This window comes from Pelodiscus sinensis, chromosome 24 (genome assembly GCF_052426305.1).
Source record: "Pelodiscus sinensis isolate ZL-2025 chromosome 24, ASM5242630v1, whole genome shotgun sequence".
NCBI classification, from domain to species: Eukaryota; Metazoa; Chordata; order Testudines; family Trionychidae; genus Pelodiscus; species Pelodiscus sinensis.
The window spans coordinates 18,955,964-18,976,586 of NC_143075.1; the positions used below are offsets into that span (position 1 = coordinate 18,955,964).

Consider the following 20,623-nt stretch of genomic DNA (forward strand, 5'->3'; position numbering starts at 1 on the left):
ACTTTGAAAGTGATGCTCTGTGGGTAGTTATCCCACAGTGCCTGTGCTGCTTTACATTCCGGGTTATGCCCCCAGTGCACTCTGGGACCAAAACTGCACCGTGGGTGGTTCTGGGTTCATGTCATCAGTGTCCCATAATGCTCATCTACTCCCCCTGCCTTGCTTGACATCAACAGGAAATAGTCTTTTCGTGCCCATTTTGGCCCTGGTTACCTGTGCAGATGCCATAGCAACAAGCATGGCCTCCCTCGTGAAACCCCTTGTGATGTTGATGTCTACCTTGGTGTGCCTAATGGTGGAGTATGTCAAGAGCATGTGTACTTCACTCCAGAAAGAGGACAAGGAGGAATCTCAGGATACCATTGGCCTGCTGTGCAGACAAGTCCTTGGGTTGAGTGAACTGGAAACATGGCCAGCATCTAATCCTGTAGAACACTCATTCTGGTGCCACCAGGCAAGCACAGACTGGTGGGACCGCATAGTGCTGCGGGTATGGGACAATCAGCAGTGGCAGCAAAACTTCCAAATGCACAAGGCTTCTTTCATGGAACTTTGCGCATGGCTTTCCCCTGCCCTGACACGCAGGGACACCCGAATGAGACCCACTCTGACAGTGGAGAAGCGCATGGCAATTGCCCTGTGGAAGCTTGCAACGCCAGCCAGCTACTGGTCAGTTGGGAATTAATTTGGAATGGGGAACTCTACATTGGGGGCTGCCGTTATACAAGGTGATCAATGCCCTTCTGTTACAGAGGGTAGTGACTCGGGGAAACTGGAGGGCTTTGCTCACAGTGGAAGGCTTTGCCGTGATGGGGTTCCCTCACTGCCGTGGGGCGATACACAAAACATACATCCCCATCTTGGCACACCTTGTTGAGGAGTCCATAAACCACAGGGGGTACATCTCGATGGTGCTGGTGGATAACAAGAGCTGTTTCACCAGTGTCAACATGGGATGGACAGGAAAGGTGCATGATGGGTGCCTCTTCAGAAAGCTGCAAGGTGGAAGTTTTTCCCAGGCTGGGAAATTAGAATCAGAGAGGTAGAAATGCCATAGTGTGACCAAGCCTACCCCTTGCTCCTGTGGCTCATTAAGCCATACACAGGCAGCCTGGAGCAGTTCAGCTACAGACTGAGCAAGTGCAGAATGGTAATTGAATGAAGCCATGCTAGCCGCAGAGACAGCAACTAATAGCTTCCCCCCTTAATCCAGGTTGCCATGCCAAATATCAGTCTTCTCCGAATCACACAGAGTGACAAGGAGCTGATGCTGATTGAATGTGTCCAGAAACCTGGGCCTTATGCTGCACTGCTTTGTGCTGTAATGAAACCAGGCCACTTACTGCTGGTGTGGCGTGGGAAGGTGTCCTAACTGTGGAGGGAGAAACAAAGCTGGTCACCCCAGCAACCTTGTGAGAAGGATCAGTGAGTTCCTATCTGAGAGCTTCATGATGATGTATACAGAGAGTTCCCACTCCATCTCCAGACACATTAACAAGCTGTTCCAGTTCCCCTACATTGTGTAGGCCCAGAGTATGCTACACATCACACCCAACTGCCTTAACGTGCTTGCTGTAGATTGTGAACTCACCAGAAGTACCTGACTGGGAGCGGGGAATTGTCACCAAAGTTATAAAAGTTCTTGGCTCTTGCCACTCACCAGCTGGCCATTTTCCTTATCCTCATCCTCCCCCTCCACCAGCACACTGTCCTCCATGCTACTACCCTGAGCCTCTTGGGAGAATTCCATGGTCTGGCTTGGGAAGCTGGTTGGGTCATCCCACCCTCCTGTTCCCCCCTCCAGGATTGCATGCAACTAGTTGTAGAAGTGGCATGTTTGCAGCAATGAACCAGACTGTTCATTTGCTTCCTGTGTCTTACGATAGGGCTGCCTCACCTCCTTTAGTTTAATGCAACACCACTGGACATCCCTGGCATATCCTTTTTCCACCACGCACTTTGTAATCTTCACATAGATTTGGAGTTTCTTTTGCTGGTTTGGAGCTCAGAGAGAATGAATTCTTCTCTGCACACCTCAGTGAGGTCCAAGATCTCCGTCACACTCCATCCTGGCGCTCTTCTGCACCCCTGGAACCTGGAGCCCATAGAACTTGAACTCATAGAACTCATGGCTACGTGTGCTGCTCAGATTTGCTGCCTGCTCTGAGGGCTGCTCGCAACGCTGGCCACACGGGAAATTAAATTCAGATGTTCACAGGGCTTTTCCTGTTCACCTGGAGAACAGTAGAGGCGCAAGTTCTGGCCAGAGTGATCCAAGAGGCCAAGAACATTGATTTTTGCAACACTGGGTCTTCACTGTTGTAAATTTGACCATGCAAGGTCGAATTTTTGTTACTCTTCATGAAAAGGAGGAGTATTGAAATTGACTTCAGTGGTCCTTAAAGGTGACGGAACAGCCTTGGTAGCGTGTATTCATTGTTTAGAAAATCAATCTTTTGCAGCTACATTTGACCTCAACTCCTAGTGTAGACCAGGCCATGAGAGAGCCTTGAAATCTAAAGTTCACCAGGAATAAGACTGACCCTATTTGAAATCAATACTCTTGGGAATACAGTCATTGAACAGTCACTGATGTATGGCAACATTCCTGTGTTAGTATTTTAACTGCATCTTAAATCTGTGCTACCTAGTCTACTATACCTAAAAGCACACGGATTTGAAGACTTGTGAGCTGAAGTCTGCATTTCATCCATGGGTCAGTCGTGTACACTTTCCCTACCCCGTCTGTGGTCCCTATTCCTGAGAGACGTTAATGGGGGCTCCATTCATCTTAGGATCCAGTATTCAAAAAGGAATTCAAGGAGGAAGACATCAAGTTGGACCCCCTCTGAAGAAGCACTGCCTCTTGCTAGCTGACTCACTTTCTTTATAGTACCAGCCAAATCCATGATAGAGACATGATCAGATTAATTCCAGGACATGGTTCAAGTTCAAACACAACCTGGGTTTTGAAGGCCAAGCTATGATCCGGCTGGCTTGTGTATTACAACCGCTAAGAGAGACTCTCCTGCACATCAAATTTCTCATTCCCTTCCGACCAAATTCAGCTCCCATTCAATTCAATGGAGCAGCTCTTGTTTAATTCAATGGGGCTCAGTCTGTCCCTCACATTGTTTGAGCCATTCATCCCCACTAAGAATGGGTAGGTGTAACTGAGGGCAGAATTCTGAGCAGAAAGTTTGATCTCTAAGGGTACGTCTAGACTACATGCCTCTATCATCCCAGGAGGCATACCTGGGTGGTCGACAAATGCCTTTGATGTCGACACCCGCGCGTCCAGACTACTGTGCTAAGCCGACAAACAGCTGATCGGCTCAGCACGGCAGCCATGTAAATTTAAATGAAGCGGCGATTATTTAGTGTTTGATTTTGTGATGCTAATGTGAGTGAAACCCAAACACTTTCTTAGCAAACTTTTCTTCCAGAAAATAGAGCAGATCGTGCACTGAACACACATAGGGGAGGTGTCTGTTAAGTAAGAAGCTGCTATTTTTAACACAATAACTTTACCTGTGTAAATTTCACACCCAGACACCATTTATATTTAATCAGTGGAAAATATCAGAGCATAAAATATGAACTTAAAAATCCTTTTTTTAATGCAAGAAATATACATGGGCAAAAAGGAAACTGTAGGAAAAAGCAAGCTATTTGTATCAGCATAGTCCCCTTAGTACATCCACCTGGAGATAGTTACCAACACAACAAATCATGAAACAGACTATTGGTGATGTAATCCATTCTTTTTGAATGATCAATAGTTTAGTGAAAGGTGCCAAGTAGTTTTTAACTGTGATGATGTGATCGCCACAGGAATTTTTTAGATGATCTGATATGTCCCTTATAAGGCAAGGAGTGATTGTCTGCGTGACTAATCTGCCCTTTCCTTTCCCCACTGAAGCACACCTTGCCTGTTAAATTGTCCTGTAAAGAACAGAGAAGGAGCCTATTTTTCTTTTTGAAATAAGCATGCTGGTGCTGGGGCGTATGAGTCACTCATGAAGTCACCCTGGCCATGTTCTGTAACATGCATATTCTTGTTCATCTTCCCACATGTCCATCAGTTTCTTTCCTCATTCTTTGCTTCTGTGTACCTCCTGCTTTGCATCGGGAGCAAGTGAAGGCAGGATCCTCAGAGCCTTAGGGTCAAGCTGCTGGAGTTGGAGGAGGCCTGGATTTAGCAGAACAAGTCACTGTGTAGCCTTGGACAGATCATGCCACCTCTGTTTCCTCTCTTGCTATTTTCTGTCTTGTCTGTTTGGACTGTAAATTGGTCAAGGATTGCAGGGACCATCTCTCAGTGTCTTTGACCTGTGGATAGCTCAGCAGTGATAAGTAATAGATATGTAGCCGTGTTAGTCTGGCCTAGCTGAATGAATGATCATTTAGCAGAGTGAATAACCTCAGCTGGGACCTCTAATTGTTACTGTAATGCAAATAATAATGACAGAGCTAGTTCCTGAGAGGTGCTGACCACCCCCAAGTCACAGCAAAGTTCATTCAGAGGTGATTTTCTGCCAAAAAAAGTGGAGGTTAAGATTCCCCCAGTGTTGCATCTTTGAGTGTCCAGAGACTAAAATGAAACATAATACATCACTTTAAGGTCAGAAACATCCCGGACGGACGAGGGGAGAAGGGAGAGCTAGCTCCTGTGATTGCAGACTTACTGGACTCAGGGATCAGTCAGGCCTTTTCCATCTTCAACGCTTGGGCGTTTAAAGTATTCAAAGAACAAGCAAACCCAAAAAAGCAGAGGGAGGCAGCTCTATGGCAGACCCTATCCAGCAGGGAACTATACTATAGATGAATATCAATGCTCCCAACTTCCCTAAGGCAATGGATGGGGTAGAAGATGGGTGTACGGATTAGCAAGGCTTAATTGTCTGGATCTGGCAGAGAAAAATCAACTGCCTGATTCTGTTCGGAGGTAGTGAGTAAAATCGTGGCCCCAATTAAAACTCCCAGGCTGTCTCTAGACTGCGGGGTTTTTTCGAAAAAAGTAGCCTTTTTTTGAAAAAACTTCCCCTGAGTCTAGACTACAGCCGCATTCTTTCGAAATTAAATCAAAAGAACATGGCTTTTCTTTCGACGGTGGCACTCCTCATTTCACGAGGAAGAATGCCTTTTTTTGAAAGTGCTCTTTTGAAAAAAGGTGTTCTTGAATGCAAACAGAGCTTTTTCGAAAGAGAGCATCCAGACTGCCTGGGTGCTCTCTTACGAAAAAGTGGCTTGCTTTTTCGAAAGTACTGCTTGCTGTCTAGACGCTCTTTTTCAAAAGAGGCTTTTTCGAAAGTATCTTTCGAAAAGCCTCTTTCGAAAGAGGCTTGCAGTCCAGATGTACAGTGACTTCTATGGGGATAGAATTTCACCTGGCATTATTTCAACTGCAATGACAGAAGGACAGAGGAAAGGAGGGGGAACAAAAAAGTTGCTCAAAGAGAGTTTTTTATTATTAGTCTATGGGTATGTCTACACTACAAAGTTAATTTGAAATAGCACTGTAGTGTAGACGTACTCTATGACATCAGCCCACAAGCACTGAAACGAGGGGTTGACACCACTGGGAACCAAAGGGACAACTGAGCCCTTCTGTCTATAGTGGCTACACTTTTCCTAGCCTCTCACTTCCTTTGTGCGCTCCTATAACCAGTGTGATATTCAGAATTACCTGGCTGCAACGTAGGAGCCGAGGAAAGTGAACCGAGTCCACAGGGGGTTCTGCTAGACCAATACCTTATTTTTAGGAGCTGATTTGGAAGCTAACTCCCTGTGTATACAGGATGCGGAGCATCACAGGCAGGTTTGAGCTGAGATTTCTTCAGGGACCACCTCCTTCTTCACAGAATCCTTGGAAGAGAGCTCAGGAGGTTTAGTCCAACCCCCTGCCCAAAGCAGGACCAACCTCAACAATGTCCTACCAGGACAGCTGTGATCAGATGAGGTACTCAGGCTGCTGGACTCAGGGTTAAATGGAGATTTCTTCAACTGGACAATTTTGAGGATGTTAATCCAGGATTTTTTTTGTCTGTATCTAGAATCTAGAGCTTTAGGAACTGAAATAGACAAATACTAACTAATGCTGCAATATACACACACATATACAAATATATAACTAATGGACACTCCTTTAAGTGTGTGTGTGTGTACTCCTTTAAGTGTGTGTGTGTGTGTGTGTGTGTGTGTGTACACACACACACACACACACACACACTTAAAGGAGTGTCCATTAGTAACTAACAAAAATATAGTCCTATAATAATTACTAATGGACAGTCCTTTAAATGTGAAGATAGATAGATAGATAGATAGATATTAGTTACCAATGGACACTCCTTTAAGTGTGTGTGTGTGTGTATGCACACACACTTAAAGGAGTGTCCATTGGTAACTAATATCTATCTATCTATCTATCTATCTATCTTGACATTTAAAGGACTGTACATTAGTAATTATTATAGGACTATATTTTTGTTAGTCTCTAAGGTGCCACAAGATTCGTCATTGTTTTATATCTATATGTACACACTTAAAGGAGTGTCCGTTAGTAATTAATATAGGATTCCTGGGCTCTCTTCCCAGCTCGGCCTCTTTATAATTTTAAGCAAGTCACTTTCCTCAGTGAGTGCCTCAGTTTCCCCATCTGTATAATGAGTGTAATTATCTCCTGTTCCCTACAGAGGCTGAAGGAGAAATTTGATGAACATTTCTAAAGTGTTTCCGGAGTGCTGAAGAAGCACATACTATCATATGTCATCATTAGTATCTTTCCTCTAAAGCTGTTTGAAAGAAGCCTCACGATGTCTTGTGAGGTGGGTAAACATTAGCTCCATTTTACAGCTGGAGAAACAAAGGTTCAGAAGGGGAAAGAGGCAACCTGAAGATAGTGGCAAAATCAGTCTGCTTATCCATTGCCCTGCACTTTGGGCAGCCAAGACCTGGGCAAAGCAAGTTAAAATAGCACACTGTGGTGTAGATCAGTGTTTCTCAATCAGTGGTACGAGTACCCTTGGGGGTACTTGAGAGAAGTCTGGGGTGGGGGGAGTACAACGACACAATTGAAATTTGGAGAAAACTGAATTTTTGTTTAAAGTTTTACAGCACTTTATTATTTTTGTACTTTTTACACCCAAAAATTGTATTGCCTGCCCGGCTACAATTAAGTTGTTTAAACAAATGTGTTGCACTGGTAGAAAAAAAGTTGTGTGTCTGAAAACTGTAGGTATTGGGGCTAATTATAAGGGCTTTTTTTTTTAAAGGGGTACTTTATATATAAAAAAAAAAAGGTCAAGAAACACTGGTGTAGAATAATGAAAAGTCCAGACACTAGGGCTACGTCTACATTGGCATGATTTTTCGAAAATGCTTTTAACGGAAAAGTTTTCTGTTAAAAGCATTTTCGGAAAAGTGCGTCTAGATTGGCAGGACGCTTTTGCGGAAAAGCGTCCATGGCCAATCTAGACGTGCTTTTCCGCAAAAAAGCCCTGATCGCCATTTTCACGATCGGGGCTTTTTTGTGGAAAACAGAACTAGGCCATTTACACTGGCCCTTTCGGGCAAAAGTCTTTCGGAAAAAGACTTTTGCCCGAATGGGAGCAGCATAGTTTTTCCAGAAAAGCACTGATGATTATACATGAGATTGTCAGTGCTTTTCCGGAAATTCAAGCAGCCAGTGTAGACAGCTGGCAAGTTTTTCCGGAAAATCATCTGATTTTCCGGAAAAACTTGCCAGTGTAGACACAGCCTTCGAGTCTTGACTCTCAGTCCCTGTGGGAATCACTGGACCATATTCTTCTTTGGATAAAACAACTGTAATATGCTGGGTTTGTATTAATTATGATGATAATTTTATTTTTATTTACTTATTAGAGAAGCACAGCTTCAGCCAGAGAGCTATTTATAACCCAAAATCTTTCCTGCCCATTTTCCTTTCTCTCCCGTTCTATAAATGCTACTCAAAACACCATTATTTAACGCAGCTATTGGCAGGCAGTAGAGATCCTTATAACTGAAAGAAATCCCGGTAGGAATGTCCTCCGCAGTAATGGGGTATTCCGTGAGTGGTTAATTCTGCACTGCAAAAGGCTTTTAAACAAATAGACTCTCGCTAACTGTGGCTGTTGGACAGAAATTCTGTGGCAGCGTGTTAGATCTGTGGTTGCCCAAATCCTTATGAAACAAAGCTTTCTGTTTCTCGGAAGAATCTGAACCTCATCCTAATTCATTGTTCCCGGGGTCATTCATTCAAAATGATTCACTTTCAGGAGACAAAATGAAACAGTAGCCCAGTTAGCAGCAGCTTAATACTACCCTCTTACTGAATGGGCTTAATTGTCTCCCTGCCTCCGAGACCCTTTCAATTCAACTTGCCAAAGAAGGAGTGGTTTGGAAACCCAGTTCAATTTGTGATCCGCATCTTACATGAACACTGCTACTGTTTGGGGGAAGGCATCACATCCTCCGGTTGAATTGTTCTGTGGTGCATCCAAGTGTGTTTCCACATACTGGACTGTCGTCTGTGACAAGCTGTGACATTGGGCATGAAGGGCCTGATCCAGAATCCATTCAAGTCAATGGAAAAATACTCAGGGACTCAATGGGCTTTGGATCCAACCCCAGATTTTACAGTGATGGGTGCATCATAAATGTGCCTAATAAACAGTAAGGCTATGTCTACACTGGCATGAATTTCCGAAAATGCTTTTAACGGAAACGTTTTCCGTTAAAAGCATTTTCGGAAAAGCACGTCTAGATTGGCAGGATGCTTTTCCGGAAAAGCACTTTTTGCGGAAAAGCGTCCGTGGCCAATTTAGACGCGCTTTTCCGCAAAAAAGCCCCGATTGTCATTTTTGCGATTGGGGCTTTTTTGCGGAAAACACTACTGTGCTATCTACACTGGCCCTTTTCCGGAACAGTTTTCTGGAAAAAGACTTTTGCCCGAATGGGAGCAGCACAGTTTTTCAGGAAAAGCACTGATGATTTTACATTAGATCGTCAGTGCTTTTCCGGAAATTCAAGCGGCCAGTGTAGACAGCTGGCAAGTTTTTCCGGAAAAGCGGCTGATTTTCCGGAATAACTTGCCAGTGTAGACACAGCCTAAGGGTATGTCGACACTACATGGCTCTGTCAATGGAGCCATGTAGATTTGTTTACTGGGCATAGGAAAATGAAGCAGCAATTTAAATAATCGCCGCTTCATTTAAATTTAAATGGCTGCGACGCTGTGCCGATCAGCTGTTTGTCATCTCAGCGCGGTAGTTTGGACACTTTGTGACATCAAAGGCATTTGTCGACCTCCCTGGTAAACCTCATCCCATGAAGCATACTGGGGAGGTCAATAAATGCCTTTGATGTCGACCGCGGAGCATCCAGACTAGCGCGCTGAGCCGACAAACAGCTGATCGGCACAGCACGGCAGCCATTTAAATTTAAATGAAGCGGCGATTATTTAAATTGCCACTTCATTTTCCTATGCTGAGTAGCCTAATCTACATGCCTCTGTCGGCAGAGGCATGTAGTCTAGACATACCCTAATAGTGCACATACTCTCAAAGGACAGGTACTAAAGCTTACCATCAATTATATTGATTAGTTACATTAGTTAACTGACCATTTTGACACCCTCCCACCCAGGGAGATGGTCTTGATTTCTAATGGTTTCCTGCCTCCTGGAAAAAATGCCAGTTTTCAATAGGAATTTCCTAGGTTGTTCACAGGGCTGTGATGACGCAGTTGGGGTCATTCACAACCCACAACCCAAGCACAGCAACCAGCAAGGCACTGACACTACATCACAACATGTGGGTGAGTCAGTGGGAATCACACATCACAGTGCAGGGGATCCTGGGATACAGAGCAGACAGCCCCCCCGCTACGCCATAGAGGCTAATTTGCTTAGGACTTTTCCTCCTTAGATCATTCCTCTCTCTCTAGAAGCGTGTACACTATAGTCTCCACAGATTGCATGAAGAAGACCTATGAAGATTTTTGGAGGTAGCTATGTTTTTCTTCATGGGTCCAGTTCATCCCTTAGATATGCAGAAAAGTAAAAAGCTCCTTTGGTAATGAAAGCTTAAATTCTGGGGAATTACACAGATCACTGAGAAAAGTCTAAATCTTCTGAATTAATGGCTTTTGATTGTTCCTGCTAATAACTTGAAATGTATCACTTGCAGCTTTACTAAATCCTCACATTTTGTAACCATTATAGCAAATTTACAGTGCAACACATGCAGAGGATAAAACAGTTCCCTGGTGAGCTACTCCCTTTGCGTACTTGTCTCCTAACATGTATTGTCCTGAAATACCTCAGAGCTACGAGGACAAGAAGTTCCCACAATGGCTACGTCTAGACCGCACGCCTTTTTCGACAGAGGCTTTGTTGACAATATCTGTCGACAAAGCCTCTGTTGAAAAAGAGCGTCTAGATTACGTTATGTGGATCAAAAAATCAATCCACTTTTTCGAAAAAGAGCGTCCAGGCTGCCGGACACTCTGTCGACAAAAAAAGGCACCTGGAAGTGCTTCTGGCAGGGCATGGGGGCAGCCTTTATTTCCAGGTGCTGCTGCCTGCCCTTTGCAGAGACACCTGCTTAAAGGGATCCTTCTGGACAGCTGTTGCTCTGCTCCTGCTTCTGGCTTGCCTACGTCCTAGAGGGAAAGCCAAGCTGCTGCAGTGCTTGCTCTGGTTGCCCTGCTTCCTTGGACACCACAGGAGTTTATTTGCAGGGTTTTTTGCTCTTCACCTTTTATTTGGCCGTGGAGCCTGAGCTGCCCCTAGGCAGGCCATGGCCCCACGCTGCCATACTGCAGCCTCTGCTGCATCTGCATGACTCTGTCATGAATCTCCTGTCTCATATGGACCCGGACTGCATTAAGGAGACCCTCCTCTGGGATGCAGGAGCTCTGCCCTTGCCCCCAAGCTTTTTTGGGGACGGACAGATTTGGAGGCACGAGACGAGTTCGGACTGGTGGGACTGGCTTGTCGTGCAGCTCTGGGACGATGACCTCTGGCTCCACAACTTCTGGATGCGGAAGGCCACATTCCTGGAGCTGTGTGCCTGGCTCACCCCTGCTCTGGAACACCAGGACACCCACCTGCGGCCCGCCATCCTCCTGCAGAAGCGGGTTGCAATCGCCCTGTGGAAGCTGGCCACCCCCGACAGCTACCGCTCCGTGGGACACCAGTTTGACGTGGAGAGGTCTACCATCGGGGCCGTCTTGAGGGAGATAAGTCACTTTCAGAGGACAGGCCCTGTTGAGTGGGGAGCTTGAGAAAGGGGGACTGCCAGGCAAGGGCAAAGGGGATTGGGGGATGGAGTGGCACTTGGAGGCTGCTCCTCGGCCACCTCTGCACTGATGTGGGGGAGGGGGCGTCCTGACAAGGGGAGGGGTGGGTTGGGAGCGGGAGCACTTCGGTAACTTGTCGAACTTCCTGGTTTCTGTCTGTCTGTTTGTCTCGTACTGCGGGTGGTGAGGGCCATCAATGCGGTGCTGCGGAAGAGGCTCGTCCATCTTGGGGACCTGGACAACACCCTTGCCGGATTTGCCGCCTTTGGATTCCTGAACTGCGGAGGAGCCCTTGATGGGACACACATCACGATCCGTGCACCGTCCCATCTAGCAACCCAATTTACAAACCGGAAGGGCTATTATTCGATGGTGACCGTCCCATCTAGCAACCCAATTTACAAACCGGAAGGGCTATTATTCGAGGCCCTGGTTGACCGCCAGGGACACTTTTATGGACATTTGTGTCGTGTGGTTGGGGCGGGCACATGATGCCCGTATATTCCAGAACTCCTACCTGTACCACAAGTTGCAGGCAGGAACATTTTTTCCCCCAGTGTGCACAGCGGCCGACACGGCCTACCCCCTGATGCCGTGGCTCATGAAGCCCTACACTGGCCACCTGGATGCGAGCAAGGAGCTTTTCAACACGCATCTTAGCCAGGCTCGCATCCAAGTGGAATGCGCCTTCGGCCGTTTGAATGGGAAGTTCCGTTGCCTCCTCACACGGCTGGAGATGGGCGAACACAACAGCCTGGGGATGATGGCTGCACCTTGTGCCCTCCATAACCTGGTGGAGAGGAAAGGGGAGGCCCTCATTCCAGAGTGGGGGACAGGTGCTGATGGCGAGGACAGGCCATTTCAGCAGCCTCAGACGGCTGCCATCCGCCAGGCTCACTAGGCTGGGGTCCAAATCTGAGAGGCCCTGAGGGAGAGATTCTCAGAAGGAGCCCACTGACTCTCCCCAGGGCCTCCCCTATGGGGGGTTTGGCCTGGCCCACCCCTACCTGTCCCTCCACTACCCTCGCCCTCTTCCCATAAAGAATACACACACACACCTGGTTTTCTTTGTACACAGACATTAGTTTTTTATTAGAAATACTATCAGTAAAGAAAATGCGCTAACTGTTTAAAAAAATATTCTCTGTGTACTGTTCAAATGTGTAAAGGTAAATCTTTCACTCAAAAATAAAGATTTTGTTATATAACTGAAATGACCTTTACCTAGGTTGACAGGGGACTGAAAACCTGGAGGGGGGAGGGAGACTCAAGTAGGCCGTTGCTTCTCTGAAGGGTCCTGCCACCTTCCTGTGTCCTGGCATCGCCACGGCCTTAGGATCGGGTGGAGCGAGACCTAGTCCTGGCCGGGGGGGAGGGGAGGGGGAGGAACAGCTGTTGGGCTTGTGAGGGCTCGGGAGCAGGAGGGGCTGGAGGGACTGGCGGGGAAGGGGGGGGGGGCTGGAGGGGAAGAGGGGGGGGGGGGGGGGAAGGGGGGGCTGGAGGGGAAGAGGGGTTGGGGGAAGTGGGGGGCTGGAGGGGAAGAAGGGTTGGGGGGAAGTGGGGGGCTGGAGGGGAAGAGGGGTTGGGGGAAGTGGGGGGCTGGAGGGGAAGAGGGTTTGGGAGGGTTGGGGGGATGTGGGGGGCTGGAGGAGCAGGGGCCTGGCGTGCAGGAGGAGCGGTGCCCGTGACAGGGGCAGGCAAGGTGAAGAGCTCCCTCATTGTGGCACAGATGTCACTGCTGGACCAGCTTGTTCAGCATCCTGGTGCGCCACTTGGCCTCTGCCTGTGTCCTCTGCTGGAGGGTCCTGTTGAGGTCCTGCAGGGCCACTACGTGCTCCCTCAGCAGGTCCGTGTAGACACGCCAGTGCCTGCGCGCACCACGGGTCTGGGATGGTGGTGGGGCGGGTGTGGTGCTCCCCTGTTGGGTAGAGGGTCCAGCTGTGGAGTAAAAGAAGAGGAGACAGTGTCCGTGTGCACCCCTGCTGTCCCCGAGGGCATGCTGTGGCTGTCAGGGGCTCTCTTTTGGACAGGAGACTCAGGGGTGTTGCACGTGACATCGTGTGTGAGTTGGGCAGCGGCCTGAAAGCCTCACAGGGGCCCCACAGTGGCAATGGGAATAGACGGCCCCCCCATACTGCCAACCCACCCATGTGTGGTGACCCCGCAAAGCACTCACCTGATGATCCCTCCCCCATGTCCACAGACGCCTGGGAGGCCTCTAGGGTCTGGGTGCCTGCTGCCTCCTCTTCCTCCTCCTCCTCCTGGTGCAGCTCCCCCGCCTCTGCTGCCTGATCTTCCTCCCTCAGGAGGGGTCGGTCCATGATGTGGTGGGGTAACCCAGACTCCACCACATGCAGTGGTCTGGGTTTCCCCACCGCTCAGGATCTGCTCCAACTCCTCGTAGTAAGGGCAGGTCTCGGAGGCTGCCCCGGAGCGGGAGCTCTGGTCCCGGGCCCTGGCATATCCCTGCCGCAGCTCCTTTACCTTGGCCCTGACTTGTGCCATGGTGCGGGGGTGATGCCCTTTGGTGGCCAGTCCCTGGGCCAGGTACTCATAAATGTCTGCATTCCTGCGGCGTGTTTGCAGGGCCTGCAGGGATTCCTCCTGGGACCAGAGCTCCAGGAGGTTTTTGATTTCTGGCCCTGGCCAGGCTGGTGGCCGCCTTTTGGGTCCTCGTCTCTGTCCCGCGAAAGGTCAGGGGGGCCTTGAGGCTGGGACATGGCTGTCACGACTGGCATGGGTGCTCTGGCTAGCTGCCAGACAGCAAGGCCTGTCTGGGTGCCTGTGCCTTTAAGAGGCACCACAGAGGTGCTGTACCTGTAAAGGCTAAACTGTCCATCAGAGCTTCTTCCTGGAGGCCTTTTTTGTCGACAGAATTGGCTCCCTGCATCCACACTACTTTTTGTCAACAGCTCTCTGTCGACAAAGGCGTTCTTCCTCGTAAGAGGAGGTTTACCTCTGTCGACAGAACGCGGTGGTAGTGTAGACGCAGATATAGTTTTGTTGACAAAAGGCCACTTTTGTCGACAAACCCCTGTAATCTAGACACGCCCAGTGTCTCCTGCGTTCATACAAACCGGCAATGAAGGGCAACCAGAAACACTAGCGACTGGAGCCCAGATCATGGGGAAATTACATAGGAGGACCACAAGTCAGCTAGTATCTTTGGAGATTTTGTGGCAGCATGGTGGTGATGGCTGCCTCCCATGGAAAGGACAGGATCTTCCGAACCTGAAAGTCTCCTGAGATGGATGTTCCAGTCTTTGAACATATATGGAGAACCAAGGCATTAATATGGAAGCCTAGCATGCCTGTAGACCTTAGGACTTCAGTATGATTTCTTCAGCCTTCCCAATTACCTTTGGGCCAGTCATCCCCCACTTCACTGCACAGGATGGAAGTTTGCTAACATAGTGCCGACAGGGTCAGCGTTATCTTATTGCAGTAAAGTCCCACAGGTTTGATGTTCATGTTGCTCTAGAGCAGGGGTCTCCAAACTTTTCAGCCCGAGGGCCGCATTAACTATCAAACAGCAGTTCGGGGGCCGATTACACACTTGAGGTCCAAATAAAAAACAATCAAAACATGGATGTTGTTTTTAATTATTTATTTAATATTATTTTATTCAGTTATTATTTAATAACACATTGATACACTACACATGAACACCTGTATTAGTGTGAATGGTGAAATTGTTTCCTGGATGCCAAAATAGCAGACATTTCTGGCTTTAGATTTGTTGTCCCTAACATCAACAGTGACCTGAGATTATCATCGGACAAGTTTGTTCTCAAATTGTTCTTCACGTAATTTTTTTCCGTAGACAAAAAGGTCTCCACGGGCCGGATGAGAGGGCCTCGCGGGCCGCATCCGGCCCGCGGGCCGTAGTTTGGAGACCCCTGCTCTAGAGCACAGGTTCCCAAACTGTGGGGCCCCCCCGGGGGGGCATGAAGAAATTCCGGGGGGGGGGCACAAGGCGACCCAGCCCCACTCCCCCGGTCAATCCTCCTCAAGAAAGAGCCTGGTTCATCCGGTAAAAAAATTCAGAAAATAGCATGTGAAGTGTCCTGTATTTTCTGTTTTTCCTGGCTTGGGTGTCTGCTGGAACACACATAGCTCAGGCTGGCTGGGGTGGGGGGGGGGAAAGGAGGGAGCACCCCGGGCAGACTTCAAAATGGCCATCCTAAAAGGGTAATGCCTGCTCTGCTCTTAAAAGGGCAACCCCCGCCCCCCTCCGCCCGGAGTACGGGCATCTTTTTTTTTTACACTGGTCCCGAGAATTAAAGGGACCATGACTGTTTTTTGAACCCGGTCGGTTCCTTTATTTTTTGTCTCAAATTTTGCTGCTTTTTTGGGGCTGGAGGTGAGGGTTTCTCAAAAAGGGGGTGTGATGCTGAAACGTTTGGGAACCACCACTCTACAGAGTGACACTTGTTCCGCGTCATTCGCACAGCCACGTCCTCCTGCAACCATCATGCTCCAGGAATTTGCAACAATTGACTTCAGTGAGTGGAGAGAGAAGATCCAAGGTGCTCAAACCCCCCACCCTTCAACACAATGTTGATCATAGCAATGGATTTTTTGTGCCCTTTCAACATCTCATTGCAACAGTAGAGAGGAGGATCAGTCATAGATTATAAATCAACGTACATAACAAATTCAAATGCATAGGTTATTTAGTTGGATGCATTCACTTCTCATCAACACCATTAGTTCTAGGTAGGGATAGTTTACATATCAAACAGTTAAAGGTGTTTTTCTGTAGCCTCAAAAATGAGTAAAACTTCAACGTACATTAACTGGGTTTTATGTTTAATGAGAGATAATATTGTTAAAGGGCTTCTCTGAGCCATCTCTTTAACACAGTGCATCCACCCAGCCCAAATGGAACCACAAAACCATCACTTTCCCCCCTCCCAGACTTGAGGCAAGTTGCAGTGAGATTATGGACTAATAATGATAACAACCCTGCACTCTGAATGCCTTCCTGTTGAGGATCTGTGAAAGTACTTTGCAGACAGGGGTTGAGCCATAGAATGTAAATAGCTTCCACTGCAATTGTAAAGCAACCTGTGCGCAAGCCCTGTTGCCCTATTGAAATCATCAGTCTAGCTCCATTGATTTCATTTGGGCTAGGATGTCTCCTGAATTCCAGTTCAACGCTGTATGCCAGAGGTGGGGAATCTAAGGCTTGGGGGCTGGATGTGGCTCCTGGCTTGCCTAGATCTGGCCCCCAAGGCTCAGGACTTCACCACCAGCATTGGGAGCCCGGGCTGGCACTCCAACCTCCTGCGGTCCCCTCTGGGGCTGGAGTACACAAAATCTACTAGCCTGGGCCTCCCTAGGCTCTGGTGTGTGAGGGGAATGTGGGGACAATCTTTCTCCTTCTCAATTGGGGTCACATCAGTGAGGGTTAGGTTGTTTTTAGGGGTGTTTTTTGTTGTTGTTTTCTTTGCTTCTCACTTGCGTGCAGCCCCCAACCCAATAAAGATTCCCCACCCCTCCTCTATGCACTAAACCACGCTCCTTTTCCTGTGCAATGTAAGGTCTGTGTGAGTTTGGAAGAGACTTGGGTCCTTCTCTCTACTTGCACCATCTCTGCAAAGGCTGAACAGCTGATCTATTTAGAGGTGATCTAATGTTGGTCCTAGCTGTGATGGATTGAATACTGTGTTCAAATTGTAGGCTGCCACTTTAAACTCCTTGGGGGCTGCCTGATCCCCCACTTGGGGGCTTTGTCAGGGGAAGCTGTGCTCTGGCCCTTGCAGCAGACAGTCAGTAACCAGCTAGAGTAAGGTAGAGTGAGTTGTGGCTCTCTTGAAGGGCTAGTTTTGTGGCTCTGTTCTCGTTGGTTGTCATTCAGAATTCGAAGAAATGAAGTCGTTATTTGCAGCCTTCCAGCAAGAATATTTTATGCTTTTATCTAACTTCTCACTCTGTCTATTGTGAAACGTACCACCACCTGGCCTCTATGCCCCCTCCATTCTAATAGCAAGAAAGCTGCAAGGAGCACAAATCTGCAATATACCAGGAAGGAGGAAATGGATGTATTTGAGCAGGTTCTCCATATGTTGAACTATTTCTCACGAGCAGACTCATAGCAATCAGTGCTTTTGATGAGATACAGGATTTAGTTCTTTCGTGGCAAATTCTCCACTGCTTATACAATCCCACTGACTTCTATATGGTCATAATTTCACTAGGAACTTTTTCTATATGTGACTTGCAGGAGTGGACTTTAGTGTGCAAATATTGTTTTGTGACTGATTCATTGTCGTGTCACTATGTGGCAGCGCACGCTAACCTCACTGAAAAATCAGCAAAATGCTTGTGAACTAAGCTACCAAGGAGAAAAAATACTTTATGATAAAAAGATCCCATCTAATGCCTGAGAACAAATGTGACTACTAATGCCTATACAGCTCTATGTAATTTTTGCCAATTACACAGGTTTAGCATATCCACCCTTAATAATTAAGTAGGCAGACAGAACAAGCTTTATTTTATGATAAATGTTTGCATGCCTAAGGTGAACTAAGATGCACGAGGCAAAACTGCACGTGTGTGTGTCTGTCCACCTGACAAGGTATTATATTTTGAAACATCTTACCTAGCATGTCTTATTGCCAACATGATATACATGGGTTGATTTCTCAAAGAAAATATTTTGTTTGCTTATGATCCGTTGAAAGGAAAGGTATGTTTCAAATATAACACTATCACAAAAACGACACTTTATATACATAGTTTTTTAGCGCACTATATTTTTTATAAACAAGAAGCAGAATAAATCTTAGAGTGGTAGCTGTGTTAGTCTGTAACTTTAAAACAATGAGTAGTCTGGTGCCACAGTACTGTACTACAAGAAGCAGAATAAAAATATGAATATTGTCACCAATTGTTTTTCTTAAATGAAGTGAAAATACATAGGTAAGCGAAGCCAAAAATCTGCTTTTATTTACACTGAAGTAAATCTGGATTAACATTGCTAACTCTGTTAAAATTAATGGAATAAATCCAAATCCAAAACTATTGTGAAGATCAGAATCTTGCTCCTAAGACTTGTATTTACCTATAAAATGCACACCTATGGTACTATATGTATAATAAAATTAAACTATATCCTTCTGATTTTTGAGCAGCTCAGATGATCATCTGGAGATAACAGATCTGCAGCGGAAGGGAATATTTAAATAATATAATTTTAATAGAATAATATCAAGATTATTTGGCACTTAAACAGTATTAAGTAAATTTGTCATTATGTAATCTAACCTAATGAAATAATTGTTATAAGGCTAAAGTTAAATAGTGAAGTATGATAAACATTTCATAAACCACAGTTCTATTATGTGACTTTTGTAAACCAACTCCCAACTCTTCCAGGGCATGATTCTGTGAGGCGCTAAATACCTCCTGACCACTGTCAACTCCCAATAGGGCCTATTTTCAGCATGAAGCATTTTTCTGGCCTCAAAGGCAAAAGGTCCCATTAACTTTATTGGGAACAAAATCATGCCAGTGGCCTATTACAAAGCAAACATGCCATTCCTATTGTTAATTTAGGCAGGTGCACCCTAATATCTACTCCAAAACTGGATCTGAAAGGCAACACCACAGAACAACAAATACTGGGACTGAATTAAAACAATAAATAGCAATTTACTGCATTATTATAATATGCGTGTGTGATTGTTCCAAACACTCCTTCTCGGGTGGGTGAAAGTAACTTAAAATTTCTTACAGGTACTGTCCTATTGTAATCTGAGTCCCTGTCAGCTCTTTTAATATCTCCCTGCTGGCTTTTGCCACAGCTCAGCCAGCTCTTGCTGGAGCTGCACACCAGAGTGCACCTGCTTTCACCTCTGCTCCTCCAATTTCAAAACTGTTAACAGTGAAGTACTATAAAAATCCATGTCCTGTTAAGCATTCTGATAGCATAAGACCAAGCACAAGGGAACTGCAAAGGAGACAATTACTAATAAAACTGCAAGCTGACACTACAGAAGGCAAATAATGGCGGGAAATGTTTATTTCATAAGCAAGACCAGGTTTTGTAGCTACAATAGGTCTGCCAGGATTTTAATTATGCACTAGGCAGAATCAAAGCCTAGATCTTGAATCTCTGTTTACATCAGCCAGGGAAAGTAGCAGTTTCCTAGTGAATCTTACAAACAGGGCAGGCTTTAAACACAAGAAAAACAAGAGGCTATTCAAGGCTCTAAATCCTATGCATGCGTCACAAAACATAGGTTGCTCTGTCCCCTCTGCAGTATTTCATGGGTGACTGAGGCAAGGTTTAGCATAACTTATTTGACTTAACTAGTTACAACATATAAACTAGACATAGTGTAGTCATATTGCAGTGATTTAGGTGGCGTGCACTCTCTGCATTTCTGCAACTGGTTCTTGACTCAGTGAGCATCCATGAGGAATGTGGCACTGCCTAGGGATCTGAAGGCTGCATGGCAATTGTAAGCACCCTGATCATATTTAGCCATGTATTATGTATTCCCTTGGATTGAGAAGTAACCTTTCGGTGGGTGTAAATTAATGGCCCGATCACCACTTCCACATGAGGTGGAGGCATATCCCTTGCCAATAATGAGGGCAGCCCTTGTAGGTAGGGAAATCATAGTAGCATCTTAGCCAAGAGGGACAGTTGTGCTCAGCATGCTAGGTGTCTCCTGCCCTAGGGGTGTTTGATGGTTCTCCACTGAGGGCATGGATGGCTTCCTCCATGGGTCTCAGGCGTGACCGGGACCCAAGGCAAAGTGCACTGTTCTTTTCAGCTGTTTGCACGCAGCACCAATGGGAATGCTCTAGCGCTGTACCCCCATCCCCTCTTTATGACACGGGCTGGCTGCTCCTCTGGACTCCTGGCAGGCTGTGCATCCCTGGCCGGGAGCAGCCGAGGCTGCCCTGCCCCAAGAGCAGGGAGTTCAGTGCAGACTCCCCACGGGACCCGGGTGCAGCCTGCCTCAAACCATTACGCTCCAGGAGGCAGCCAGCCGGGAGTGGGACCTTCGCCTGCAGGCAAGCACCGTACCAGCGAGCAGGAGTCACCGCGTGCACATGCAGCGGCATGGGGAGGGGAGGAGCCACCCAGGGTGGGCGTGGCCATTTCAGAAAAGATTCCCTTGGAGAGGGCATGCGAACGTTTGAATGGGCAGAGGAGGAAGAGGGCGGGGCCATGCGGGCGGCGCGGATTGGGCAGAGGAGGAAGAGGGCGGCGCGGATTGGGCAGAGGAGGAAGGGGGCGGGGCCCTGCCTGAAGCCGGCCGTGGAGGGGGGGGGGGCGTGTCTCGTGCGGATG

The 20,623-nt window shown here is 47.2% G+C and overlaps 1 protein-coding gene across 1 annotated transcript; it reads left to right on the forward strand.

Moving 5' to 3' along the window:
- The first annotated feature begins 10,857 nt into the window (after nt 1–10,857).
- On the forward strand, nt 10,858–12,208 carry LOC149521723 (uncharacterized). The gene is made up of 3 exons (XM_089773024.1): nt 10,858–11,242; nt 11,483–11,679; nt 11,972–12,208. Exons 1-3 carry the CDS (start codon nt 10,858–10,860, stop codon nt 12,206–12,208), a joined length of 819 nt encoding a protein of 272 aa, XP_089629150.1.
- Nucleotides 12,209–20,623: the final 8,415 nt, after the last annotated feature.

Coding starts and splice junctions, on each gene's coding strand:
- LOC149521723 (XM_089773024.1), top strand. CDS start 10,858: ATGAATCTCCTGTCTCATATGGACCCGGACTGCATTAAGGAGACCCTC. Junction 11,243..11,482: donor TACCATCGGGGCCGTCTTGA/GGGAGATAAGTC, acceptor TTTGTCTCGTAC/TGCGGGTGGTGAGGGCCATC. Junction 11,680..11,971: donor GGAAGGGCTATTATTCGATG/GTGACCGTCCCA, acceptor CATCTTAGCCAG/GCTCGCATCCAAGTGGAATG.